This window comes from Manihot esculenta, chromosome 13 (genome assembly GCF_001659605.2).
Source record: "Manihot esculenta cultivar AM560-2 chromosome 13, M.esculenta_v8, whole genome shotgun sequence".
NCBI classification, from domain to species: domain Eukaryota; kingdom Viridiplantae; phylum Streptophyta; class Magnoliopsida; order Malpighiales; family Euphorbiaceae; genus Manihot; species Manihot esculenta.
In genome coordinates this window covers 14,851,176-14,874,051 of record NC_035173.2, presented here as the reverse complement: position 1 = coordinate 14,874,051, position 22,876 = coordinate 14,851,176, and the positions used below count along the sequence as shown (strand labels likewise).

At 35.2% G+C, this 22,876-nt stretch overlaps 2 protein-coding genes and 2 long non-coding RNA genes across 4 annotated transcripts; all 4 read left to right on the top strand.

Annotated features, from left to right (window-relative positions):
- Positions 1 to 655: 655 nt before the first annotated feature.
- LOC110629188 lies at positions 656 to 3,346 on the top strand. The gene is made up of 4 exons (XM_021776100.1): positions 656 to 1,101; positions 1,196 to 2,059; positions 2,144 to 2,301; positions 2,565 to 3,346. Exons 1-4 carry the CDS (start codon positions 656 to 658, stop codon positions 3,344 to 3,346), a joined length of 2,250 nt encoding a protein of 749 aa, XP_021631792.1.
- A 1,307-nt stretch (positions 3,347 to 4,653) lies between these two features.
- Positions 4,654 to 4,945, top strand: LOC122721626. The gene is made up of 2 exons (XR_006348330.1): positions 4,654 to 4,753; positions 4,839 to 4,945. It is a non-coding gene; the product is annotated as an uncharacterized LOC122721626 (long non-coding RNA).
- A 10,470-nt stretch (positions 4,946 to 15,415) lies between these two features.
- On the top strand, positions 15,416 to 16,233 carry LOC122721497. The gene is made up of 3 exons (XM_043949336.1): positions 15,416 to 15,747; positions 15,880 to 15,997; positions 16,093 to 16,233. Exons 1-3 carry the CDS (start codon positions 15,416 to 15,418, stop codon positions 16,231 to 16,233), a joined length of 591 nt encoding a protein of 196 aa, XP_043805271.1.
- A 203-nt stretch (positions 16,234 to 16,436) lies between these two features.
- Positions 16,437 to 17,677, top strand: LOC122721613. Its single transcript, XR_006348302.1, has 2 exons — positions 16,437 to 16,500; positions 17,088 to 17,677. It is a non-coding gene; the product is annotated as an uncharacterized LOC122721613 (long non-coding RNA).
- The last annotated feature ends 5,199 nt before the right edge of the window (positions 17,678 to 22,876 follow it).

The following is a 22,876-nucleotide window of genomic DNA, read 5'->3' as shown; positions in this document are numbered from 1 at the left end:
GCTTTTACTCAACAAAGAGACTAGTTCAAGGATTGGGGCTTCCTGTACAAAAGATACAATGTTGTGTTAATGGTTGTATGATTTATTGGGAAAATGATCAAAAACTTACCAGATGCAAGTTTTGTGACCGTGAAAGGTTCAAACGCCTCAAGCACACTGTGGAGAAAGGGAAGAGTCTAATACCATACAAAAAAATGTATTACTTCCCCATTACACCACGTTTGCAACGTACTTTATGCATCGTGTGTTACAGCTAAGTGTAACACCCCTATCCGGTCATTTAATTAACCGAACAGGAGACATCACATTTTGTAACTGTTCTCTTATTTTTACTTTTCTTTAATTTATATCATGTAATTCATGACTTTTTTTTTTTACCGAAAATCCGGCAGAGTTCCCCCTGAAATATTGACTTAATTCCACCTGTGAATAGTAATATCATACTTCTATAAACTTCAACCTCAACCCCCAAACTTCTTTTAACATTAAAACAATTTCAATTCAGATCAACACTTCATAAACCATCCCATTAATCTCAACACAAAAACTTTTACTAATAACCAATATTTACACCAAAATTTAAAAGTTTTTATTTTTACTTTATTTTATTTATTTTATTTTATTTTATTTATTTTTGGGATGTTACACTAAGTATATGACTTGGCACAATGACCATGCAAATGATGATGGAGTGATGCGTCATTCTTCAGATGCTCCTGCTTGGAAGCATTTCAATCAAACTCATCCAACCTTTGCAATGGAGGCCCGAAATGTAAGACTCGGCCTTTGCACTGATGGATTTCAACCATTCGGTCAATCTGGGCAACAGTATTCCTCATGGCCAGTAATATTAACTCCATACAATTTGCCACCAGGTATGTGTATGAAAGACGTGTATATATTCCTGACAATTATTATACCTGGTCCCAAGAATCCAAAAGAGAAGCTTGATGTGTACATGCAACCATTAGTGAAGGAATTGAAAGAACTTTGGGAAATTGGTGTCAATACTTACGATGCTTTCCAACAGAACAATTTTACTATGCGTGCTACTTTACTTTGGACTATTAGTGACTTCCCTGCTTATTCAATGCTTTCAGGGTGGAGCACAGCAAGACGCACTGCATGTCCCTACCGTATGGAAAACACAGATGCATTTACATTAAAAAGGGGGGAAACAAACATGGTTTGACAGTCATCGGAAGTTTTTGCCTGACGACCATGCTTTCCGTCGAAACAAGATATCTTTTATTAAAAACCGAACTGTCTCCAAGTCATCGCCGCCAATTAGAACTGGGAAATACTTGCTAAAAGAAATTGAACAAATTGGGTTGATGCGGATAATAGATATTGACAGTCATGAAATAAATGGTCGGCTTTCAAAGACAACTGGTTGGCGTAAGCGGAGCATACTGTGGGATTTGCCATATTGGTCAACAAATATGATTCGCCACAATCTTGATGTAATGCACATTGAAAAGAATGTATTTGAAAATATTTTTAATACAGTGATGAATATTGAGGGGAAGACGAAAGACAATATAAAATCAAGAGAAGATTTAAATGAATTATGTAGGAGACCAGAATTAAAGAAAGACCCAATTAGCATAAAATATCCTAAAGCAAGTTATTGTTTGGACAAGCAATCAAAGATTATACTGTGTGATTGGCTTAAAACACTGAAATTCCCTGATGGATATGTTTCCAATCTAGGGAGATGTGTTGATAGTCGAAAGCTAAGACTTTTTGGTATGAAAAGCCACGACTGTCATGTTTTCATGCAACGAATTCTTCCTATAGCTCTCATAGAATTGTTACCGAATAATGTTTGGCAACTAATAACAGAACTTAGCAATTTCTTAAGAGAACTTACTTCAACTACACTTACTAATTGGGACATGCAACGGTTAAATGAACAAATTCCTGTAATCCTTTGTAAGCTTGAACGAGTATTTCCTCCAAGTATGTTTGATTCGATAGAACATTTACCAGTACACCTTGCATATGAGGCATTAATTGCAGGACCAGTACAATATCGGTGGATGTACCCATTTGAGAGGTACACTTACTAATTCTTTACGTATACTGCTCAGCATGATGATTTACTTAGTATACATTTCTAATTTATGTTTCCACACACTAGATACCTAAGAAAGTTAAAGAACAATGTCAAGAATAAAGCAAGGGTTGAAGGTTCAATATGCAATGCTTCTGCGCATTATTTTGAAGCACATGTAATGACCAGACATCGAAAGGTTCCACGCAACTTGCATGAATTTGTCTCCGATCATGATATACCAGGTACATTAAGCATATTCAAATGCACAGGTAGAACACTCAGAAAGGGAAAATCGAGATATATGACTGAAGATGAAATACAAGTTGCTCAAATATATATTCTCTTAAATTGTCCAGAGGTTAAATCATATATTGAGTAAGTATTGTTAGTTATATTAATAGTTTAATACCTCTTATATTGTATAATATTGTTAAACATTACTTGTTAATTTGTTTGTATAGCATTTATGTAGAGTGAGTAAAGTCGGCACAAGCAAATATCACAGATGCAGCTATTGATGAAAAACTGGAGAGAGAGTTTGGCCAATGGTTTTACAAGTACGCGCATGAGTTGCAGAACAATGTAGAAAATCATATTATACAAGATCTTTCAAAGGGACCACTTAGAAGTGTCACAACTTTTGATGGGTATTGTGTTCATGGATGTAAATTCAACACAATCAATGAAAATTCAAGTAGTAAGTCAATGAATTTTGGTGTATGTATAAAAGGGAGTAATTACAGTTCTAAAGAAAGTGACTACTATGGACAGTTGGTTGAGGTGTTGCGGTTGGAGTATCCAGGGTTACCAATTAACCGGACTGTGCTTTTCAAATGTGACTGGTTTGATCCAACACCAAATACGGGCACCAAGATGCATAGAGAGTATAGATTAGTCGATGTCAACAACAAGCGTAGATACAGTAAGTACGAGCCATTTGTATTAGCCTCTCAGGCAACACAAGTTGTTTATGCTTCATACCCGAGCAAGCATCATGACAAAAATGATTGGTGGGCTGTGATGAAAGTTAAAGATAGACCCGTTGTTGAAGTATCTGAAACGTCTTCAAAGACATATGAACCTTTTCAAGAGGAAGAGATTGATTATGCTGAAGTAAATCTAGATGATATTACTCAACAACACTGCCTCAATGATCCTTGTGGAGGAATGACTGAGATTCATGATGATGTTTCGACAGATGAAGATGAGTTTCTTAGTGACCCTAATTCTGATGCAGATGCAGATGCAGATGGTGATAATGAGTGCGATTCGTATGAATCAGACTAAATTAATTTATATTGTAAATCAGTTTGGAGTTTTATACTTCCATTACTTCTCAGTGAGTAACTTACTACGTTTGTATGTTTTTAATTTAATGTTTATGAACTTTGTATTATTTTTTGCATTGATTATTTTTAATTTATTCACAGATGAGGGGATGTGGAAGGGTTAAGCATCCCAGAGGACCGGTTCGACTTCCTTCTAGTACAAGCCAAAAGGAGGCAAATGCAGATGACGGACAAGAGCATGAGCCGCAGTTACCACGGGCATCGACGGGACTTGGGGATACGGAGCTTCAGATATGGGTACCACTTGCATCTGGTGTACAGCCATGTCATAGGGATCAATCAGGTCCACCAGTTCCACCATGTACCGATGCATTGCCTCTCCATCCCCTTCTACCTCCTCACCGTCACACTCATTGTCCTCACCAACATACTCCAGCTCCACGACCTGCGGTATCACATTTACATTCACCTCAACCTGCATCCACTTCTGCTACTGCATCAGATAGAGGGACAGGATCCGCATCAGCATCTACTCCATTTGCTCCAGCATCTGCTCCAGCATCAGCGGGATCGACTACTGCTGTAGGCAGCACACAGTCATTTTGATAGACCATTTCACTCATTAATAACAAGTAATAGTTAATTATTTTTTAATTACGATTAATTTCAATGTTACCCTATACTAACTCACTGTTGTTCATGTAGTTTACATCCGTCGGAGATGTGCAGTAGCAGGATTACTCTGATAATAAAAGAAAGATTGGTCGCGGAAGGGCACTGTTGGAAGACAGTGCCAAATGACACCAAGGAGTTTTATTGGCAGGAATTCAAGGTGATGCCTAATTCTATTAGCATTTTGACCTATAATATGAAATTAGTAATTACGAACTACTCATATACTTTAATCTTTTTTGCAGAAATACTTCATATGGGACCAAGCAATTGATAGCTTGGTCAAAATTGCATGGCAGAAAAAGGCAGCTGAGAGATACAGGGGCTTAATATGGGAAATCAGGAAAGGGAAGACGAAGAATCTTGCTATACCAGATTCTGTTTTGAGGAAGTGGCAGGAAACTTGGAATACTTCTGAATACAAAGAGAAGTGTGACAAGTTTTCTGCCAATAGGCGCAGTGAGGCTGGAGGGTCAGGATCTGGCATTTCCAGGCATGCATGCAGTTCAGTTTCACAGTATACCCACCAGCGGAGGATGGTATTAGTAAAAATTTTTATTTTATATTTATCTTCTTATAAATATTTTGTTTCGATGATAAATGCTACAATTCTTATAATTGGTAACAGAGAGAAAAACTAGGCAGAGAACCACATCCTCATGAGCTTTTTGAGGCCACACATAAGAGAAAGGGGACGGAGGAGCTTGTTGATGCGAGGTCAAAAGCTATTTATGTAAGTTAATCTTAAATGTAGTTATTAACAATTTTAATTTACTTAAATTGTTTTACTTATACGTTACTTTAAATTTATAATGCAGGATAAATACGTACAACTGAAGGAGGCTGCAACACAGCAACAGGAGGGAAGCAATGAGCCGACGCCTATAAATGAGGCCCAGCTGTACTACGAAGCGGTTGGCGGGCAGAAAAAGAGTTGAGTTTATGGGTTAGGATCCCAAGCTTCAGCATATCACTATAAAAAAAACTGTGAAATTGCGACCAAAATTAGCGACCAAATTTTTTGGTTGCTATATAGCAACCAGTCAGCGACCATTTTGCAATTAAATGAATGAAATAATATTTTTATGTAACAAAAAGCTTAACGACCAATTTTTGGTCGTTAATTGGTCGCTATTTAGCGACCAAATATAAAATGGTCGCTAAATTTAGCGGGAATTAATGGCGCGAGATATTTGCAACGAAATTGCGACAACTTTTTGGGAGGGAATATTTTGCGACCATATTTAGCGACTAAACTAATTAGTCGCTAAATAGCGACCAATCAGCGACCAATCAGCGACCATTTTATTTTTAAAATTTTAATTTAATTTTTAATTAAATTTTATTTTATTTAAAATTTTAAATTAAGTGATTTCAATTCGGTATACAAAACGACGTCGTTTTGACAATTTAAGGGATACTCTAACCTAATTCCTAATCCTAATCTCTAATCCCTAATACCTAATTAATCCCTAATCCCTAATAAAATTAACCCTAATTCCTAATCCCTAATCTGTAATCTCTAACCCTAATTCCTAATTAATCCCTAATTCATAACAAAATTAACCCTAATCTCTAATCCCTAATCCCTAATCCCTAATCCCTAATCCCTAATTCCTAATCCCTAACCCTAATCCCTAATTTTAATCCCTAATCCCTAATTCCTAATCCTTAATCCCTAATCCCTAAAAAAACTAACCCTAATCCCTAATTCCTAATCCCTAATCCCTAATTAGCTATACTAACAAAACTAACCCTAATCCCTCATTTATTTTTCCATTTTGCTCAAGTCACACTTCCCTCTCTCCGTCGGCACCTCTCTCCCCCAATTCCCTTCCCATAATTCCCAATCAACGCCTCTCTCCCCCACTTCACTGAAGAGTGCCGGCAGCCCAGTCGGCACCGGCGACATCTCCTATACAGATCTGTGAAACTTGTCTTTGCTTTTTCGTAGCTGAACTAAGTGAGCGGTTAGATTCTCTTGCAACCTTGAAAAACATTGCTTGCTTCTTTTCTGTGACTAGTACTTTTGATCAAGTACGTGTCTGCTTCTCTGTGTTAGTGTTCTTGCTCTATATATTAACTTTTTTTTATGCATAAACTTCTTTTGTTTGGATATAATGAGCGTGTTTGATCACATGGAGGAAGATCTTTGTCACGGGTTTGCTTCTTTTTGGGCTGGTTTGCTATCCCCCCCCTCCCCCCTCTTTTTGGGAGTAAAAATCAATAAGGATTTTGCCTCCAACCCAGATCTTTTACTACTCGTTGATCTGGTTATCTTGTTTTTGTTTATTTATTTTTCTGAGTTTTATTCTAATTATTGTTAAAATTATTGGGTGTTACTGGTACAGTAAATTTCATTTTCCCTTCCCTTTTCTGGGTGATTGTTCATTACATGTATCTGTGTTTTTCTTTCTGCTTAATCTTTGTCTATGTCTCTTTGTTTTGGTTTCTTGACTTTTGGGTTTTCTTCTGCGACGGGCCTTTCTTTCCTCTGTTTTGAGAGGAAATTTTGCTTTTTATATTTTACTTCCTTAGCTTTTTCTGTTTGGGTGCTGGGAAAACGATGCAAGTGATGATAAAAAATTGGAAAGATTGCATTTTGTGGTTCAATAATTCAACTTGATTAAGGTTAGTTCACAATAGATATTTTCATTTCTTGTGCAAGTTAAAAACCCACAATTTAGTCACGGCTGTTTGGATCTTAAAGTTATAAGACAAAGGAACTACTACTTTAAGTAAGCCAATTTTTAGGCATTTCTTTTTCTCTATATTTTTGTGATTAAGGTAAAATGTGAAGCAAGTTTAGACTTGCTTACTGAATCCAAGGAATAAAATCAAAATCTCTATTAGGTTTTCTCTGATTGATTGGCTGGAGCATGATTGGCTCATTTGTGTCATTTGGTGCTTCTTCTATTGCATGGATCATGTGTAATGAAGTTATTACGGAATTGGTGCTGCCTCTATACTGTGGTTTTGGTCCTAATCTTCAAGTAGATATACTTAATCAGTGCCTCTATAATTTCAATGGAATATGAGCCTAGTTTTTCCTTTCTCATGCGATTCTCGCATTTCTGATTGCTGTTTCTTTGGTTTTCATGCACTGATGTGGTGGAACATAATGGCTCTGTTGTTTCTAATTGTATAGTGTAAATTTTTGGTGAAATATTCTTTGGTTTTATGGGATGCATTGGGCTCTAGATTTTTTTGAAGGTTTTCAGCCTTTCTCTAGTCTTGAAAACTTTGTAGGACCACTTTCAATTAAAGTTTGTAAAGTTATAGTCTGATGTATTATTGATTTATTAAGTGTGATGTATTACTAACTTGTTTGTGTTTTTGATACAGTTACTCTTGTTTCTGTCATGAATGGATTGATTTATATTAATATGAGTAGGATCAATTGATTCTCATATCTTTTCTATCTACACATTTAATCTAATACCAACTAAACTATAAGAGCAGTGGCCTTTACTAATGATTTCTTAATCTTGTGAAATGCACAAAGAGTCATTATTTGAGCCTAAAAAAATTAGAAACTATATCAAAAGTAACGTGATTTAGATATGGAAAGCACCTCTTGAATTGAAATACATTATTATCTTGTTAGGTAAAGTCTGTTAAATTAAATTCCTTAGCAGAAAGTTCATAATAATGTAGATTATGTTCATTCAAAAACATGATGCATATTTAAAGGAGGAAATTGTTTTCTGATGCACTTGTCTCAAAAAGTAAATGAACAGTAATTCCATAATTGATCCATTTTATTTCTTAGTTATTAGTTCTTCGATGATTCTCCAAATAAAAATTCACTAATCTCTTAAATCTCATCTTGAAGGTTGCATACATTTCTTGGCCAAAGTTTGGAATTCTTTACTCCTAATATTGCATTCCTTCCTCAAGACTTAGAAGGTAATAATTTTCTTTCACTTGTTTTTATTTACTAATTGAAGTTTCCAGTATTCTCTTAGACTTGTTGACCAAGTGCTTAATATGTAAAAGAAGTAAAATGACACTCCGATCATCTAGTCAATAATATTATTTTTTAAAGTACTTTTAGAAATAGAAGAGAATGTTTTATGAGTTGAAGATACTATACCTTGAGTGTTGCCAAAATCTTGTTAATATGGATGTAAATAGGACATTTTTTATCCATTTTTGAGGAATATGAAGATAACTAACTAATGGATCCTGCTTTTTAAGGGATATTTTCAAATTCTAGTTGGATTGTGTCTAAAATTGTAACATTTAAAGAAACTTTCTCATTTGGTCAGTCATAGCTAGATGAACCGTTTACTGAGTGAGACCTAAGGCAGATTCATTTTAACTACTTGATTGCCTTCGAGTTGTTTGAGATTCAAGCTATAGGCTCCTTAGGATAAGCAAATGGGAAGGGCTTAACATTGGGCTTTTGTCAATTTATAACACTGAAATTATATAGAGTCAGTAATATTTTTAGTTTAAATATTAATAATAAAATATATTAAATATTAATATATAAAATACATATTAATATTTAGATAAAATAAAAGATAAAATAAAATTATACTGTTAATTAATTTATCATGCAATTAAATTAATTTATTTATTTATTTCTCTTTGATAAATTATAAGTAATTTAATATTTTTATATAATATCTAATAGCAAAATAATACAATAATTTTTAAATATTTTATGCGTATTATTTATAATTTATCAAAGAAAAAATAAATAAATTAAGTAATTAATTCAGTGAAGTGATTTTATATATATTTAAAAGTATAATGGCAGAATAATATTATAATTATAAAATGGCAGAATAATATTATAATTTTAAATATTTTTATATATAGTCCGTTTGTTATTAACAGGCGCCAAGTAAGTTTTTCGGCTGCCACCTGTCACTCCAACCCCAAATCTGCAAATATTTCTATCATAACCCCAAATACACAAATAAAAAGTCTCCCAACCCTAAATTGACAAAAAGCCCCTTAACCTTGTACTTATTATTGGTGTATGAAGAGCAACTAAATATTAACATGCTGTGCAGCACTGAGTGCAGCAGCAACGTGCACATGCTGTGCAGCAGTGCACTTGCTGCAAGTGCAGCAGCAAGCATCTGCTATGCAGTGCAGCAGCAAGGTGCATATGCTGCCCAGCAATGCACTTGCAGCCAATGGACTATGCACAACAGCACTTGCTGCAAGTGCAGTCTGAGCTACTGTTTTGCACAACAACACTTGACTGATTGACTGTAATTAAAATCATAATCAAAATTATCTCAATTTACTTTAATTCCTCCTCCCATTTTTATGAATTTAATTTATATATTTTTACTACATATATCTTGTGTAGAAAAATGAATGCCAATCGACAATGGATGTATAATAGGCTCAAGGATGGGTTGTTGAATACTGATTTTTTAAACGGTTTAGAGGAGTTCATACAATTTGCTTCAACCCATCCTGAATGTATGGATGGTATGAATATAAGATGTCCTTATAGTATGGGAAGGTGTTCGAATCGGAGGTTCCTCTGTGTGGACGATGTACGTTATCATCTGATGAAAAATAGTTTCGTCCCTAATTACTACAGGTGGACAGCACATGGTGAATGTTGGGATGATCAAGGAACCTCTAGTGTGCTATTGTCTGAAACTATCATGGAAAACGATTTTCAAACTGGGGCTAATGGCCGATACCATGAAATGGTACTTGAAGGGTTTGGTTTACCGCCTCAAATTGAATTCATGGAGGAGGAACCTAATGCCGAGGCACAAAGGTTGTATGAAATGTTACAAGCAGCAAGTGAAGAGTTATGGCCAGGATGCAATAAGCACACAAAACTGTCTGCTATGGCACGTTTGATGAACATGAAATCGGAGCATCATTTCTCTGTAAAATGTTTTGATCAGATTGTCGAGTTTTTGAAAGAAGTTCTACCTGAAGATAATGTGCTTCCTGATAATTTTTACAAAACGAAAAAGTTAATTGAGGGTTTAGGTCTACCAGTGGAAAAGATTGATTGTTGCAGAAATAATTGCATGATATATTGGTCTGGTGACGCTGAGTTACAATAATGCAAGTTTTGCCAGCTTCCTAGATATAAATGCACGGTAAACAGCTTGACAAAGCAAGTTGCTCAGAAGCCATATAAGAAGATGTATTACTTTCCTCTCACTCCAAGGTTACAACGGCTTTATGCATCAGACGCAACAGCACCCCATATGAGATGACATGCTGAACATGAATATGAGGAAGGGGTCATGCATCATCCATCTGATTCTCCTGCATGGAAACACTTCAATGCATGTTATCCATCATTTGGATCAGAGATAAGGAATGTGATGCTTGGATTGTCTACTGACGGATTCCAACCATTTGGACAATCTGGCCAACAGTACTCATCTTGGCCCATCATTCTGACACCGTATAATCTTCCGCCATGGCTGTGTATGAAGTCAGAATATATGTTTCTCACTGTTATAGTTCCGAGCCCAAATAATCCTAAATTTAAAATTGATACATTCTTACAACCCTTAATCGAAGAACTAAAACAATTATGGAACATGGGAGTTGAGACATATGATGTGGATAAGAAGCAAAATTTTCTCATGCGGGTTGCTTTGCTATGGACCATTAGTGACTTTCCTGCTTATGCCATGCTTTCTGGTTGGAGCACTGCAGGAAGGCTTGCATGCCCATATTGTATGGATAACACTGATGCATTTACTTTGCCAAGAGGTGGCAAACAATTTTGGTTTGACAATCATCACAAATTTTTGAACCATAACCATCCATGGCGGAAGAATAAATCATGGTTTAGAAAAAACAAAGTTGTAACTGAACATGCACCTTTAGTAAGGACTGGAGAGGAAATTTTGCATGAGATAGAGAGTATTGGATTAATGAGAGTGACAGATCCAGGTTCAGATGTTGTTAATGCTGTTATTAGTAAGACATGTGGATGGAGGAAACACAACATATTCTGGGATTTACCTTTGTAATACCCGGCTAGACTCCGGTATCAGAATTCCTACCGTCCGGTGGAATCTCGAATGTCGGAAGCCTCTAGTAGGGTAGAAACATGTTTTCATAAAATGTTTTAAGGTATTTCATGGTTTTAAGTATGAAGATTTAAGTTGTTTTTGCATGAAAAGCCTTTGGAGGAAAACCCAGGTTCGGCCGCCGAAAGTCAAGTTCGGCCGCTGAACATGCATGCGTTTTGGAGGCACGTTAGGCCCCCGAAAGCATGAGTGAGGGAAGTTCAGGTTCGGCCGCCGAAAGTGAAGTTCGGCCGCCGAACATGGCATGCATGCGGAAGCACTTTCGGCCCCCGAACGTGGCCTGGCCAGCCACCTATAAAAGGGTCACTTAGCCGAAATGGGCGAGCTTTCTCCCATTTTCGGCCATAGCTAGCTTCCGACCTCCCTCTCCCCAGATCTTGTGTTCTTTCTCCAAATCTCCTCCATTTTTCTTGAGTTTTCACCTCTCATTGCAAGTTTTGAGCATTTAAGACAAGTTTTGGAGCTTTGGGAACTCAGGAGCTCATTTGCTTGGATCTCCGAGTTTAGGTCTCTCTCCCTCGATCTTCAAGAGGTAAGAGCCGATCTTAAGCTCATTGTATGTTTTAAGTAAGTTTTAAGTTGTTTTATGGGGTAGAGATGCATGTTAGGCTTTAAGTTGAGTTTATGGGTTTTGATGATGATTTGAACAATGTATGTTGATTGTGTGTGTTTGAAGTGTTGTAGTTGGGGTATTTGATAGTTTGAGACCCCTAGGTGTGATATATGGTGTGTATGCATGTTTTAGAACAAGTTTATGCATGTTGGAAGAGTTAGGAGGCAAATGTGCACAAAGGAGCCAAGTTTCTGCCCTTTGGCAGAAACCAGGTTCGGCAGCCGAAGGAGCTTTCGGCCGCCGAACATGGCTAGGGAGGCAGGCCTTTCGGCTGCCGAAGTTGCCCCCGAAAGGAGACTTTCGTCTCTGTCTGGCACTTTCGGCCGCCGAACATGCATGAGTTTCGCCTCTGTCTGGGAGTTTCGGCCGCCGAAGGTGCCGCCGAACCTGCCTGACTTTCGGCTCTGGAGGGACTTTCGGCCGCCGAACCTGCCGCCGAAAGTGTCCTGTCCAGCCATTTCTTGCGTGTTTTTATGTAGTTGTTTTATGATGTTTTAGGGGGTTTTTGGGGAGTATATTAGAGTTATGTTTTTGTATGTTTGGTCCCTCATTGGAGTCCACCTGTATAGGTTCGGACCCGAGGAACCGAGGACCCCAGCAGTGAGCCGGCTGCTACAGAGTTTGTCAGAGCTAGCCAGAGGTGAGTGGAATAAACTTTAAGTTTTAAAATAATTGAAATATAAATTTCGAGCATGATCCATGCATCACGAATGCCATGAGATATAGTAGGTTGTTTGCATTAGTATTCACGAATATGTTGCATTGCATTTATAATGTTGATGTGGATTGGTTATTGGATGATCCTTTAGTCCTCATATGATATGATGAGGTTATGGCATGAGATGGTATGGAAGTCCAGGTTGTACCCATTCTACGTCCCTGGCACATTGGTATGTTATGATATGTTATGTAAGAGAAAGACCGGTTGTACCCATTCTACGTCCCGGCACAGTTGGACTATGTAGAGGACTATTGGTGACAATACCATCCGAGATGTGATTTGTTGTGATGTGTTGCATTTCATGATAGCATGAAATTTTAATATATGATTTCATTATTCTGCTCACTGGGCTTTGTAGCTCACCCCTCTCCCCTAACCCCAGATGTGCAGGTACAGGGTAGACCAGGAGGTTAGCCAGAGTTTTGAAGTATGTGTATGTAATAGTTAGATTGTGGACATGACAATTGTACTATGATGTAATGTAAGATATTACAGTATGTTATGTAATGAGGTATATTGAGGTTATAGATGTGCTTGACCCTATGAGTATTGTTATCCCTTTTGATACATGATCTATAGTTATGTTTTATAATGTTTATGAAAGCCAACTCATCTCATGATGTATTGCCCATTGAGGCATTGTTGAGATCCCACAGAGGGATCATGATTATGATTATGACTATGCACAGTATATGTTCAGGTTGAGTTGGATATTTGAAAGAAAGGTTTTAAATTTTTATGCTTGTTGTTGATCATGTATGGGATTATACAGGTTTACAGGTTATATGTTTGGCTTGCTACGGGTCCCGGCGGCCTTAAGTCGACCCGGATCCTAGCGCCGGTAGCGGTCCGATTTTCGGGTCGTTACAACCTTATTGGAGTTCCTTGCTTATTAGACACAACCTTGATGTAATGCATATTGAAAAGAATTTTTTTGATAACTTGTTCAATACCATTATGAATATAGAGGGTAAAACAAAAGATAATGCAAAAGCAAGAGAAGATATGAGGGAAATATGTCGGCGGCCTGAGTTGGAGGTTAATGCAGAAACTGGCAGGTATCCAAAAGCAATATATGCATTGGACAAACCGGCAAAACAAGTTATTTGTGAATGGATGAAGGGACTCAGATTTCCTGATAGTTATGTGTCTAACATGGCTCGATGTGTCGACATGAACAAGTACAGATTATTTGGAATGAAAAGTCATGATTGTCATATTTTCATGCAAAGGTTGTTGCCTATTGCTTTTCGTGAATTATTACCAATGAGAGTGTGGGAAGCAATTACCGAGCTAAGTATTTTCTTTAAGCAACTAACGAGTACGATCTTACAGGAGGAAGATATGCAAAGGCTTGAAGAGGACATTTCGGTTATACTATGCAAATTGGAGCGAATATTTCCTCCGGGTTTCTTCGACTCGATGGAACATCTTCCAGTTCATCTTGCATATGAAGCTCGCATTAGGGGTTCAGTGCAATATCGTTGGATGTATCCTTATGAGCGGTAATAATTAATCACTGCTGCTTTTTCAAAATATCAATTATTTAATATGCTTAATTTGTATGCTAATTAATTATGTAATACAGGTATAATGGAATTTTAAAGAAGAATATTAAAAATAAAGACAAAGTTGAAGGATCAATTGCTAATGCATACTTGGTAGAAGAAGCATCTTCTTTTTGTGCTTACTATTTTGAGTCACATGTTTCTACAAGGCATCGACGGGTTCCACGTAATGATGATGGTTGCGTAGTGGAAGATCAGGAGATTGAAGGAAATTTATCAATATTCAAATATCCGGGTAGACCCATAGGTCAATCAAAGAAAAGGATATTGACAAAGGATGAAAGAAATGCAGCTCATTTATATATCTTACTAAATTGTGAAGAAGTTTCGCCATTTATCAAGTAAGTGAAGTTCACCGCCAAATTATAAATTTAATATTCTTCTAAAATGCATATATATTCATGGAAATAACCAAAGTTGTATAATTTCTCCTAATGCAAGAATATATATTGAGGAACTACGGAGGATATCACCTAACATTACCAATGGGGAGGTAGACATCACATTGGAGAATAACTTTTCCACATGGTTCAAAGCATACGTAAGCTTTATAATACTCGCAATACTACGCTGAATTTGGTGAATGAATCAAAATTAATTTTATATGTTCACTTTTTGTAATAGGTACATGAACCAACCAACACAGTGAACAATCCTCTCATCCAAGATTTAGCCAAAGGACCTCTAAATACAGTGAATGTGTACACAGGATACTATGTAAATGGATACAAATTTCACATTGAGGGACGAAGTGCTAATCGAATGACGGTGAATTGTGATGTATGCATTAAAGGAACGAACTATAGTGATCAATCAAGTGATTACTATGGTAAGTTGATAGAGGTTCTTGAAGTAGAGTACCCGGCTTTACCTATGAAGCGGACAGTTCTATTCCACTGTGAATGGTTTGATCCTACCCTAAATGTTGGAGTGAAAATTCATTTAATGTATAATATTGTGGATGTAAATCAAAGAAGGAGATTTCATAAGTATGAGCCATTTGTTTTGGCTAGCTAGGCATAACAAGTTTATTACATTCCTTATCCTTCTTTAAGACGATCAAGGTCTGATTGGCAATTTGTGATAAAAATTAAAGGCAGGCCAGTGATTGAATTACCAAATGTTGTTGTACCTTCGACAGCGTCAACAACAGATGCATATCAAGAAGATACTGTAACTTTGCAGCCTTTAGTCTTAAATGAAGAAGGATTACCTGAGACATTAAATGATCCAACGGGTGGTGAAGTGTTGATTTCGGAATTAGTTGAAGAAGAAGAAGAAGATGAGACATATCATTATTCAACTTCAGACAATGATGAATATTACTTAGATTAGTCAACTCTAAGCTGTATAGTAAACTTTTTTGCTCGAATTATCTTTTTTTATTATTGTTGATTATTTTTACTTTTACAACATACTAATCTCCTATTGGATATTTTTTTGTGCAGATATGGCCAAGGGTAAAGGTAAAGAAGATGCACGTAATGCTGATCGTGGTGTTTTAACGGGTACAGGTAGAGGCCGAGGCCGAGGTGATCCAGAAATTGTTCGTGGTCGAGGCATTATAGCCACTGCACCTTCTTCAGTTGACTTTAGAGCCCCAGCACTTACTCCAACAACCCCTATACCATACTCAGCCCCTGCAGCCCCTCCACTTGCTCCAGTTGTCCCCACTGCCCCAACTTCTTCAAGTTCTGTTCCTGGATCGAGTGCTAGTCGATCTGCATCCTCATCCTCATCATATGCTACTAGGACCTACTATTATGTGCATGCAAGTGGAAAGTAAATATAATGTATAACATTACTTATCATTGTATTACATATCTTTGTTATTAGTTTTCATTTTGGTTAATTATTTAAAAATAATTATATTGAATATTTATAAATTATGCTCGCATTATTAAATTATTACAGTCTTATGCCTTCTGAGAAGACATCTAGTGCCTGCACAAAGATTTTTCAAAAGTACAATGTCGAGGAGGGTTCTTCTTGGAAGAATATCTCACAATCCACAAAAGATTTTTATTTCAGAGTTTGAGGTACGCAATATATTTTACATTTTAACAAAGATAAAATGTCTTATAATCTATGTTGTATTGTACATGTGTTTTTTAAATTAATTTACAGAAAGAATTTCACTGGGATGAGGGAAGTGCTGCAATAGTGAGGAAGGCATGGAATAAAAAAGCAGCTACCCGATACAAAGACTTTCTGACAAATGAAAAGAAGAAAAAAAAGAGGAGTGCTTATATATCAATTGAAGTTTGAGATAAATGGAATTTAGATTGGAGTACTCCAGAGTATGTAGCAAAGTCAATGAAGTACTCAAAGAACCGCCTAACAGAGAAGGGAGGTGAAGGAGTTGGTCCTTCTACACATACAGGTGGGTCCATAACACATGAGGAGCATGCTAGACGCATACAAAATGCTAAGACATACAAAGTTCCTCCAACAGCAGCTGAGTTGTTTCTCTATACCCATACAAAGAAGAGTGATCGCAACAAATTTGTTGATAAATGAGCTGAAATTGTTTATGTAAGTTTCTATATAAACAAGTTGTCTTTCTAAGTAATATCTTGCAAGTATGATTTTGATGTCTCAGTTGTGTGATTGATTTTCGGTTGCAAGTATGATTCTGATATCTCAGTTGTGTGATTGATTTTGAGTTGTGTGATTGATTTTCAGTTGCAAGTATGATTCTGATATGTAGGTGATTCTCACAAGGAAATTGTTTATGATTCCCAGTTGTGTGATTGATTTTGAGTTGTTGATTGATTTTGAGTTGTGTGATTGATTTTCAGTTGCAAGTATGATTCTGATATGTAGGTGATTCTCACAAGGAAATTGTTTATGATTCCCAGTTGTGTGATTGATTTTGAGTTGTTGATTGATTTTGAGTTGTGTGATTGATTTTCAGTTGCAAGTATGATTCTGATATCTAGGTGACTCTCACAAGGAAATTGTTATGATTCTCAGTTTTGTGATTGATTTTTCTATTATGATATCTTGCAAGTATTATAAATGTGATATCTTGCAGGTATTATAATTGTCATATCTTGTAGGTGTTAGCCTTTTTCCTTACTTTAGTATTCAAATTGAACTGTTATTCTGTGATTTTCTAGGAAAATTATCTGAAGCTAAAAGAACAACATTCAAGCCAGTATGTGGGATCAGATCATGTGGAAGGAGATGGAGGAACTATTAATGAGGATCAATTGTTCATTACTGCAGCAGGAGGATGGCAAGGAAGTCGAGTTTATGGTTTAGGTAGTGCTGCCTCTTCTGCCTTCTCTCAAACAGGAACTGGGGGAACATCAACAAATGTTCCATCATCCCAATCACCAGAATGGAAGAAGGAAATTGAAGCAAAGTTTTAAGAGAAGTATAATAGTTTGCATAAACTTGTAGAAGACCAAAATCAGCTGATAGCTCAAATGCGTGATGAACTACAGACAACGAAGATGGGACAACAGTCTTCCTCATTGATGCCATCATCGTCTGATATTCCTCCAGCTCATAGATCCCTTGGTGATTCACATATGGATTAGCATGATGTCATTTCTCACGTACTTAAATAATATATTTTATGATATGAATTTGATACTATTTGGATCCATTATATATTTTGAGATATTTTAAGTTTCTTAGTGTTGAACTATAGTAATGTTTTGAACTTTTAGATTGCAGAATTATGAAATGAAGTTTATGTGTATATATTGTCTTTGATATTTTATGTATTGAAATGTGTGTGTAAATATTGATATTATAGCAGGTTTATGAATTTATTGAAAAAATGATATAAATCAGATTTAAATGCATTTATTAGTGACTAATCAGCCACAAAAACAAATTAAATAATAAATATTTTTTTAATTTTACTATTAATTTGCAACGAAATAGCGACTAATCGCTCTTCTCTTATGCGACCAAATAGCGACTAAATAGCGAACAAATTAGCGACCAAAACAGCGACCAAAATTTAACGACCAATTTACTTCCACATAGCGACCAAATGCTCTTTCCTGAGGCGATCAAATAACAACGAAATAGCGACTAAATTAGCGACCAAAACAGCGACCAACATTTAACGACCACTTTATTTCCACACAGCGACTAATATTTCTAATACCTAATTTGCCATGACACCAAATTAGCGACCAAAAAATGGTCGCTGATTGGTCGCTGATTGGTCGCTATTTTAGCGACCAATTTTCAGATTATCATCAAAAATTTAGCGACTGGCCAAACACCGACCATTTCATTTTGGTCGCTAAATGGTCGCTATTTCATAATAGCGACCAAATTCTGCCTTTTAGCGACCAAAATTTTGGTCGCTAAATCACTGTTTTTTTATAGTGTATTTTCATGAGCCATCTCATTGTTCTGCATCATACACGTCTGCACCCCCAGTGGATCCTCCTATAATTGAAGCAATGAACGTGATGCAGAATAAAATTGATCGGCTAGAGACAGAGAATGATCGAATTACTACAGTGCTGGATGAGTTGCAGACGTTTATGCATAGAATGATGGCACAACTGGGTATTGGGACATCCACTCAGACATCTGCTCCTAGGGCACCTCCAGCTCCGTCTCCATAGCAGCGGCATGATGATGCCCCTATCATTGGTGATCATCATACAGACAGTGATGATGATACAGATGATGAGCTAGCTAGTTTACTTTAGTATGTATCTTTTGTTATGACCAGTTGCTAATTTTTATTTTAAATTATAATTGTAGTACAAATTATTTAAGTTTGAAATATATTTTAATGAGTACTTTTGTTTATTATGTTTATAGTATTATTATTGTCTAGTATGATGAAGGATAATGATGGATGTATATGAATGTACACGGTACAGGTGCAGGTGCATAACAGGTGCATAATGCATAATGTATGAAAATAAATGAATGAGTTTGCAATTTTATGATTTACCAACGGAATTTCCGTTGGTGTCCATTTCTATTCACTAACGGATTACTAACCAAGAAATCCGTTAGTGTCACCAACGGAAATTTTCGTTGGTGATCCGTTAGTGTCGCTAATAGATACAAATTCCGTTAGTGAATAATTTACCAACGAGGATTTTCCCAACGGAATGAATCTGTCACAGATCCGTTAGTGAAAAATTCCACTAACGGAAAATCAATGTTTACCAATGAAAATTTCCGTTGGTAAAATTGTAAATTCTTGTAGTGTTATGTGATACTACTATTAAGTATAAAAATCTTGTCTATTCCCCTTTTTTTATTTATTTATCTGCTTACTGATTAGTTGTGCTCACCCTTCATATTTTAATATTTCAAATTCTTTCTGGTGATTCAGTCTAGTAGTATTATTTTTGAGCTTGACCTGGCATCCACTTCACCAGCTGCATAATTTAGTGGGGTCGGACCAACTAGAATTTATTTTGTAAGCTTTAATTATTTTGGAATGAATGTATATACATTTATACTTTCCTAGGTTGATAGTATTATTTTTGAAGTAGTAAATATATATTATTTTTTATCCTCACAGTGAGAACGAGAATGTATTTATGATAAAATTATGAATGTTTGGCATAGAGCAATTTTCCACATATATTTATATTTTTTAAAATTCAACAGGTTATTATGTTAATTAGCATATCTTCAGAAGAAACTCTGTCAGTCTATCCTGTCACATCTCTCTCTATAAAATATGTTAATTTAACAGGTTGTTCATTTATGACTTAGAACTCACAAAACATGAAATAAAAGAAAGAACAAAAATTTAAAAGCATTCCACAAATAAAACTCAATAAAAATATGAAATCCTAGTGTCATAAGCAAAAGGAAAGGGAAATGCCAAACCAATTAGGATTTAACCAAAGAGAACGAAAAGAGATCTAGCATGAAGCTAAAACAACATTAAAACACATAATCAATGAAAGATAAAAAAAGAAAAAGAGAACTTGGAGGAGTAAAGAAAGTCCTACCATAGCTTTAGTTCAATAGTTTCTAGATTCTTGCACTCAAATTCTTAATTTTGATTCACAAGGTTAATGATTTGATAAAATTGTAAAAGTTTGTAGAAACATTAGCCAAATATAAAATAAAATAATGAAAGAATAATCAAAGCAAAAGCTATTTTAAATCAAGAGATATTGGATTAGAAATTAGCTATCCCAAATGAAAACTCAGTTTATGGGTACCGATTGTACATCTTGTTTAACATAAAGCTAGAGGCCATAACGTAAAAATTCAAAATATAAATATTGTTAAGCACTTCCCAAAAAGCTTTTAAAATTAATAAATTCCAAAAGAAAAATGTCTCAAAGAATAAGTTATAGGTCATTGAAGTTACATCAAGTGTAGAAACTTTTTTTAAAGACTTATAACTGTTACCTATGTAACTTTTAAAAACTATAACTAATAGCAGAAAATAGGATTTTAATAGATAATAAATAAAAAAAAGCATTGAATTTAATGAAGAATCTAGGAAAAATACAAGAGTCTATTGCTCCTGCCAATCGAGATAAAAACTCAGGTAGTTTGATGGTAGGTCTTTTAATCTCATACCCAGAGTGCCTTCAAAATCCCTTACCAAATATATTAGTAGAGACTCTAAACATGTAAAACAAATCAAAATAGATGAAGAATGATTATTTTATGCCATGTTAATTAGATTGAAATATTATTACCTTACAGATTAAGCCTCACTAAACAAACTAAAAACAAGAACATGAGATATGCAATAAGAAGGAAGAAGAAGATGTGGATGTCAATGGTGCTTTGCATATAGAGCTTTGGAATGTCGTTTGGAGTCTTTGAGATGTCTTTCACTACTAAGTTTAAGTATGGTTGTCCAATGGCTTGAGTACATCATGTTATTATTGGTGTGACCGAAAGTTTGAAGATTAAATATGCTAAGAAAGCCTAACCGTAGTTAGTTTAAATCAAACTCTCCTTTCCATATCTCCATAGCCAACCATATCTCCATAGTTGGAATATCTCTCCAAATCAAGGAGATATTGTACTCATCTAATCCATTTAGACTTCTAGGATTCTCCCTTAAACTTTAGAAATTATAAAGAATGCCCCATCTCCTTACTTGGTCAAATAAGCCTTGGTTGTAAGGTCAAATAAGCCTTGGTTGTAAGGAACATTTAAACATTTAAGTAATATCTTTAAATATTTCTGGTCAATATTCTTATCATTATTTGGACAGTGATTAGAGTTAAAAAGACTAGTACATATTATGTTCTAGTGATTAAAATTATTAAAACTAGTATATATTATATTCTTTCAATTTAGAGAAAGCAATCGATTTCATAAGTTGAGATATATGAGATATCTACAACTAGTATGTAGGTGCTTATTTTATAAACAAGTACACTGAATTGACTCGCCTAATAAATCTATATGGAGAATAATATGTGTCTATAAATTACTCAAGTGATGGTTGTGATTGGTCCTTTGACTTGAAATTAATAAGTCACCTTATATAGGGACTTATATGTTTTTATTCATTTTACATATTACTTAATTCCTGAGTAATAAATGGGGATGACTTTGGTATAAAAGAAACTGTATGAAGTATTTATATGATTGAGATAGGATTCATCACCCTAAATTTCTTAGGAAATTAATGTTCTATTTGTTCTCTACTAGCATTGATCATGAAATTTTTGCACAAAGTGAAATGAAATTAGCAAATTATATTTGAAATCTCATTCAATAGGCTAATAAATGAGGACTACTATGATTTAATATAACAGTCGCGCTCTATACATTAAATATTAAATCAAGACATTTGTGATGAAGGGATATTAATTATAGTGAGAAACCATGCATGGAAAAGTTAAGTCAAACCATTATTGACATTTCAAATATGTGGATAGTTTTAGCATGTTATTAGACAATATTCTTACCTTCAAATTAATATATGAGTTAATTATATTTTGCCAATATATTTGGAATCTGATAGATCACACACATAAAAAATAGTATGAGAAAATAAGATGAGAAGTTAAATCAAGTAGGACTTGATTGCATATAAGTTTTATGACATCAAGATAAAATTGTAATTTGAAAGAATTATGATTTTGACCTAATTAATAAAATAGAAACTTAATTAAAATTGTCTAAAATAGATAAAAAATAAATAAATAAATAAATATTATTATAATAAAATTCTAGGATTTAAGTGTAAAAGGGCCTCTTATGAGAGCCGAAAGATGAACTTTTTAAGAGTCTATAGAATTTGTAAGAAAAGATAGAGAGCTACCACTAAATTCTTTCTCCTTCTCAACTCTTAGAACTATTCTAAATTTTTTCGATTGTTATTTCATGTGAATATCATTAGAGGCCATATACTTAGACAATTTGTAATTTGCAACGGTCCAATCGAGACGAACGATCTCACATTTAGCTATAAATAAAATAAAAGATATTTATTTTTTTCATTTTTATTACTTTATTCATTTAAAAATTTTTCTTATTATTTTCATTTATTTTTCTTATTATTTTCGCTGCATTTAGTCCGATTAAAATGCCATTCCATTGGAATGTCATCTCCACCTAGACATTGTCTACTTAATTGCCAAGCTTCAGTTGATTGAAGCCCATGAACCTCTCCATAATAACATCGGGGCTAAAAAAGCAAAGCGGGCCAACAATGCCATTTGTGAATGCCTTAGGAGACTGCAGTGCTGGGGTGATAGGTTTGATGTGCGCCCGTTGGGTGATGCAACAATTGAAGATGGGAAGGAGTTGTATGACATGAGAGCAAAGGAGAGTGTCAAGGAAGGTGGAGAGGTCAAGTGTTTGTTGTGGTACCAAAGAGAGACGACACATCTACTAAGCATTTTTTTCCAGGTCAGATCACTTGCATCTTTTATTAATCATATATAAATAATTTAGAAAATTCTACTACACACTCGGGTGT

Excerpts from the sequence above, each read along its gene's own strand:
- LOC122721497 (XM_043949336.1), top strand. The coding sequence starts at position 15,416 with ATGGCCAAGGGTAAAGGTAAAGAAGATGCACGTAATGCTGATCGTGGT. Across the intron at positions 15,748-15,879 it reads TATGTGCATGCAAGTGGAAA|TCTTATGCCTTCTGAGAAGA; the intron begins GTAAATATAATG and ends AAATTATTACAG. Across the intron at positions 15,998-16,092 it reads CAAAAGATTTTTATTTCAGA|AAAGAATTTCACTGGGATGA; the intron begins GTTTGAGGTACG and ends ATTAATTTACAG.
- LOC110629188 (XM_021776100.1), top strand. The coding sequence starts at position 656 with ATGACTTGGCACAATGACCATGCAAATGATGATGGAGTGATGCGTCAT. Across the intron at positions 1,102-1,195 it reads GCTTATTCAATGCTTTCAGG|TCATCGGAAGTTTTTGCCTG; the intron begins GTGGAGCACAGC and ends ATGGTTTGACAG. Across the intron at positions 2,302-2,564 it reads CTCCGATCATGATATACCAG|ATGCAGCTATTGATGAAAAA; the intron begins GTACATTAAGCA and ends CAAATATCACAG.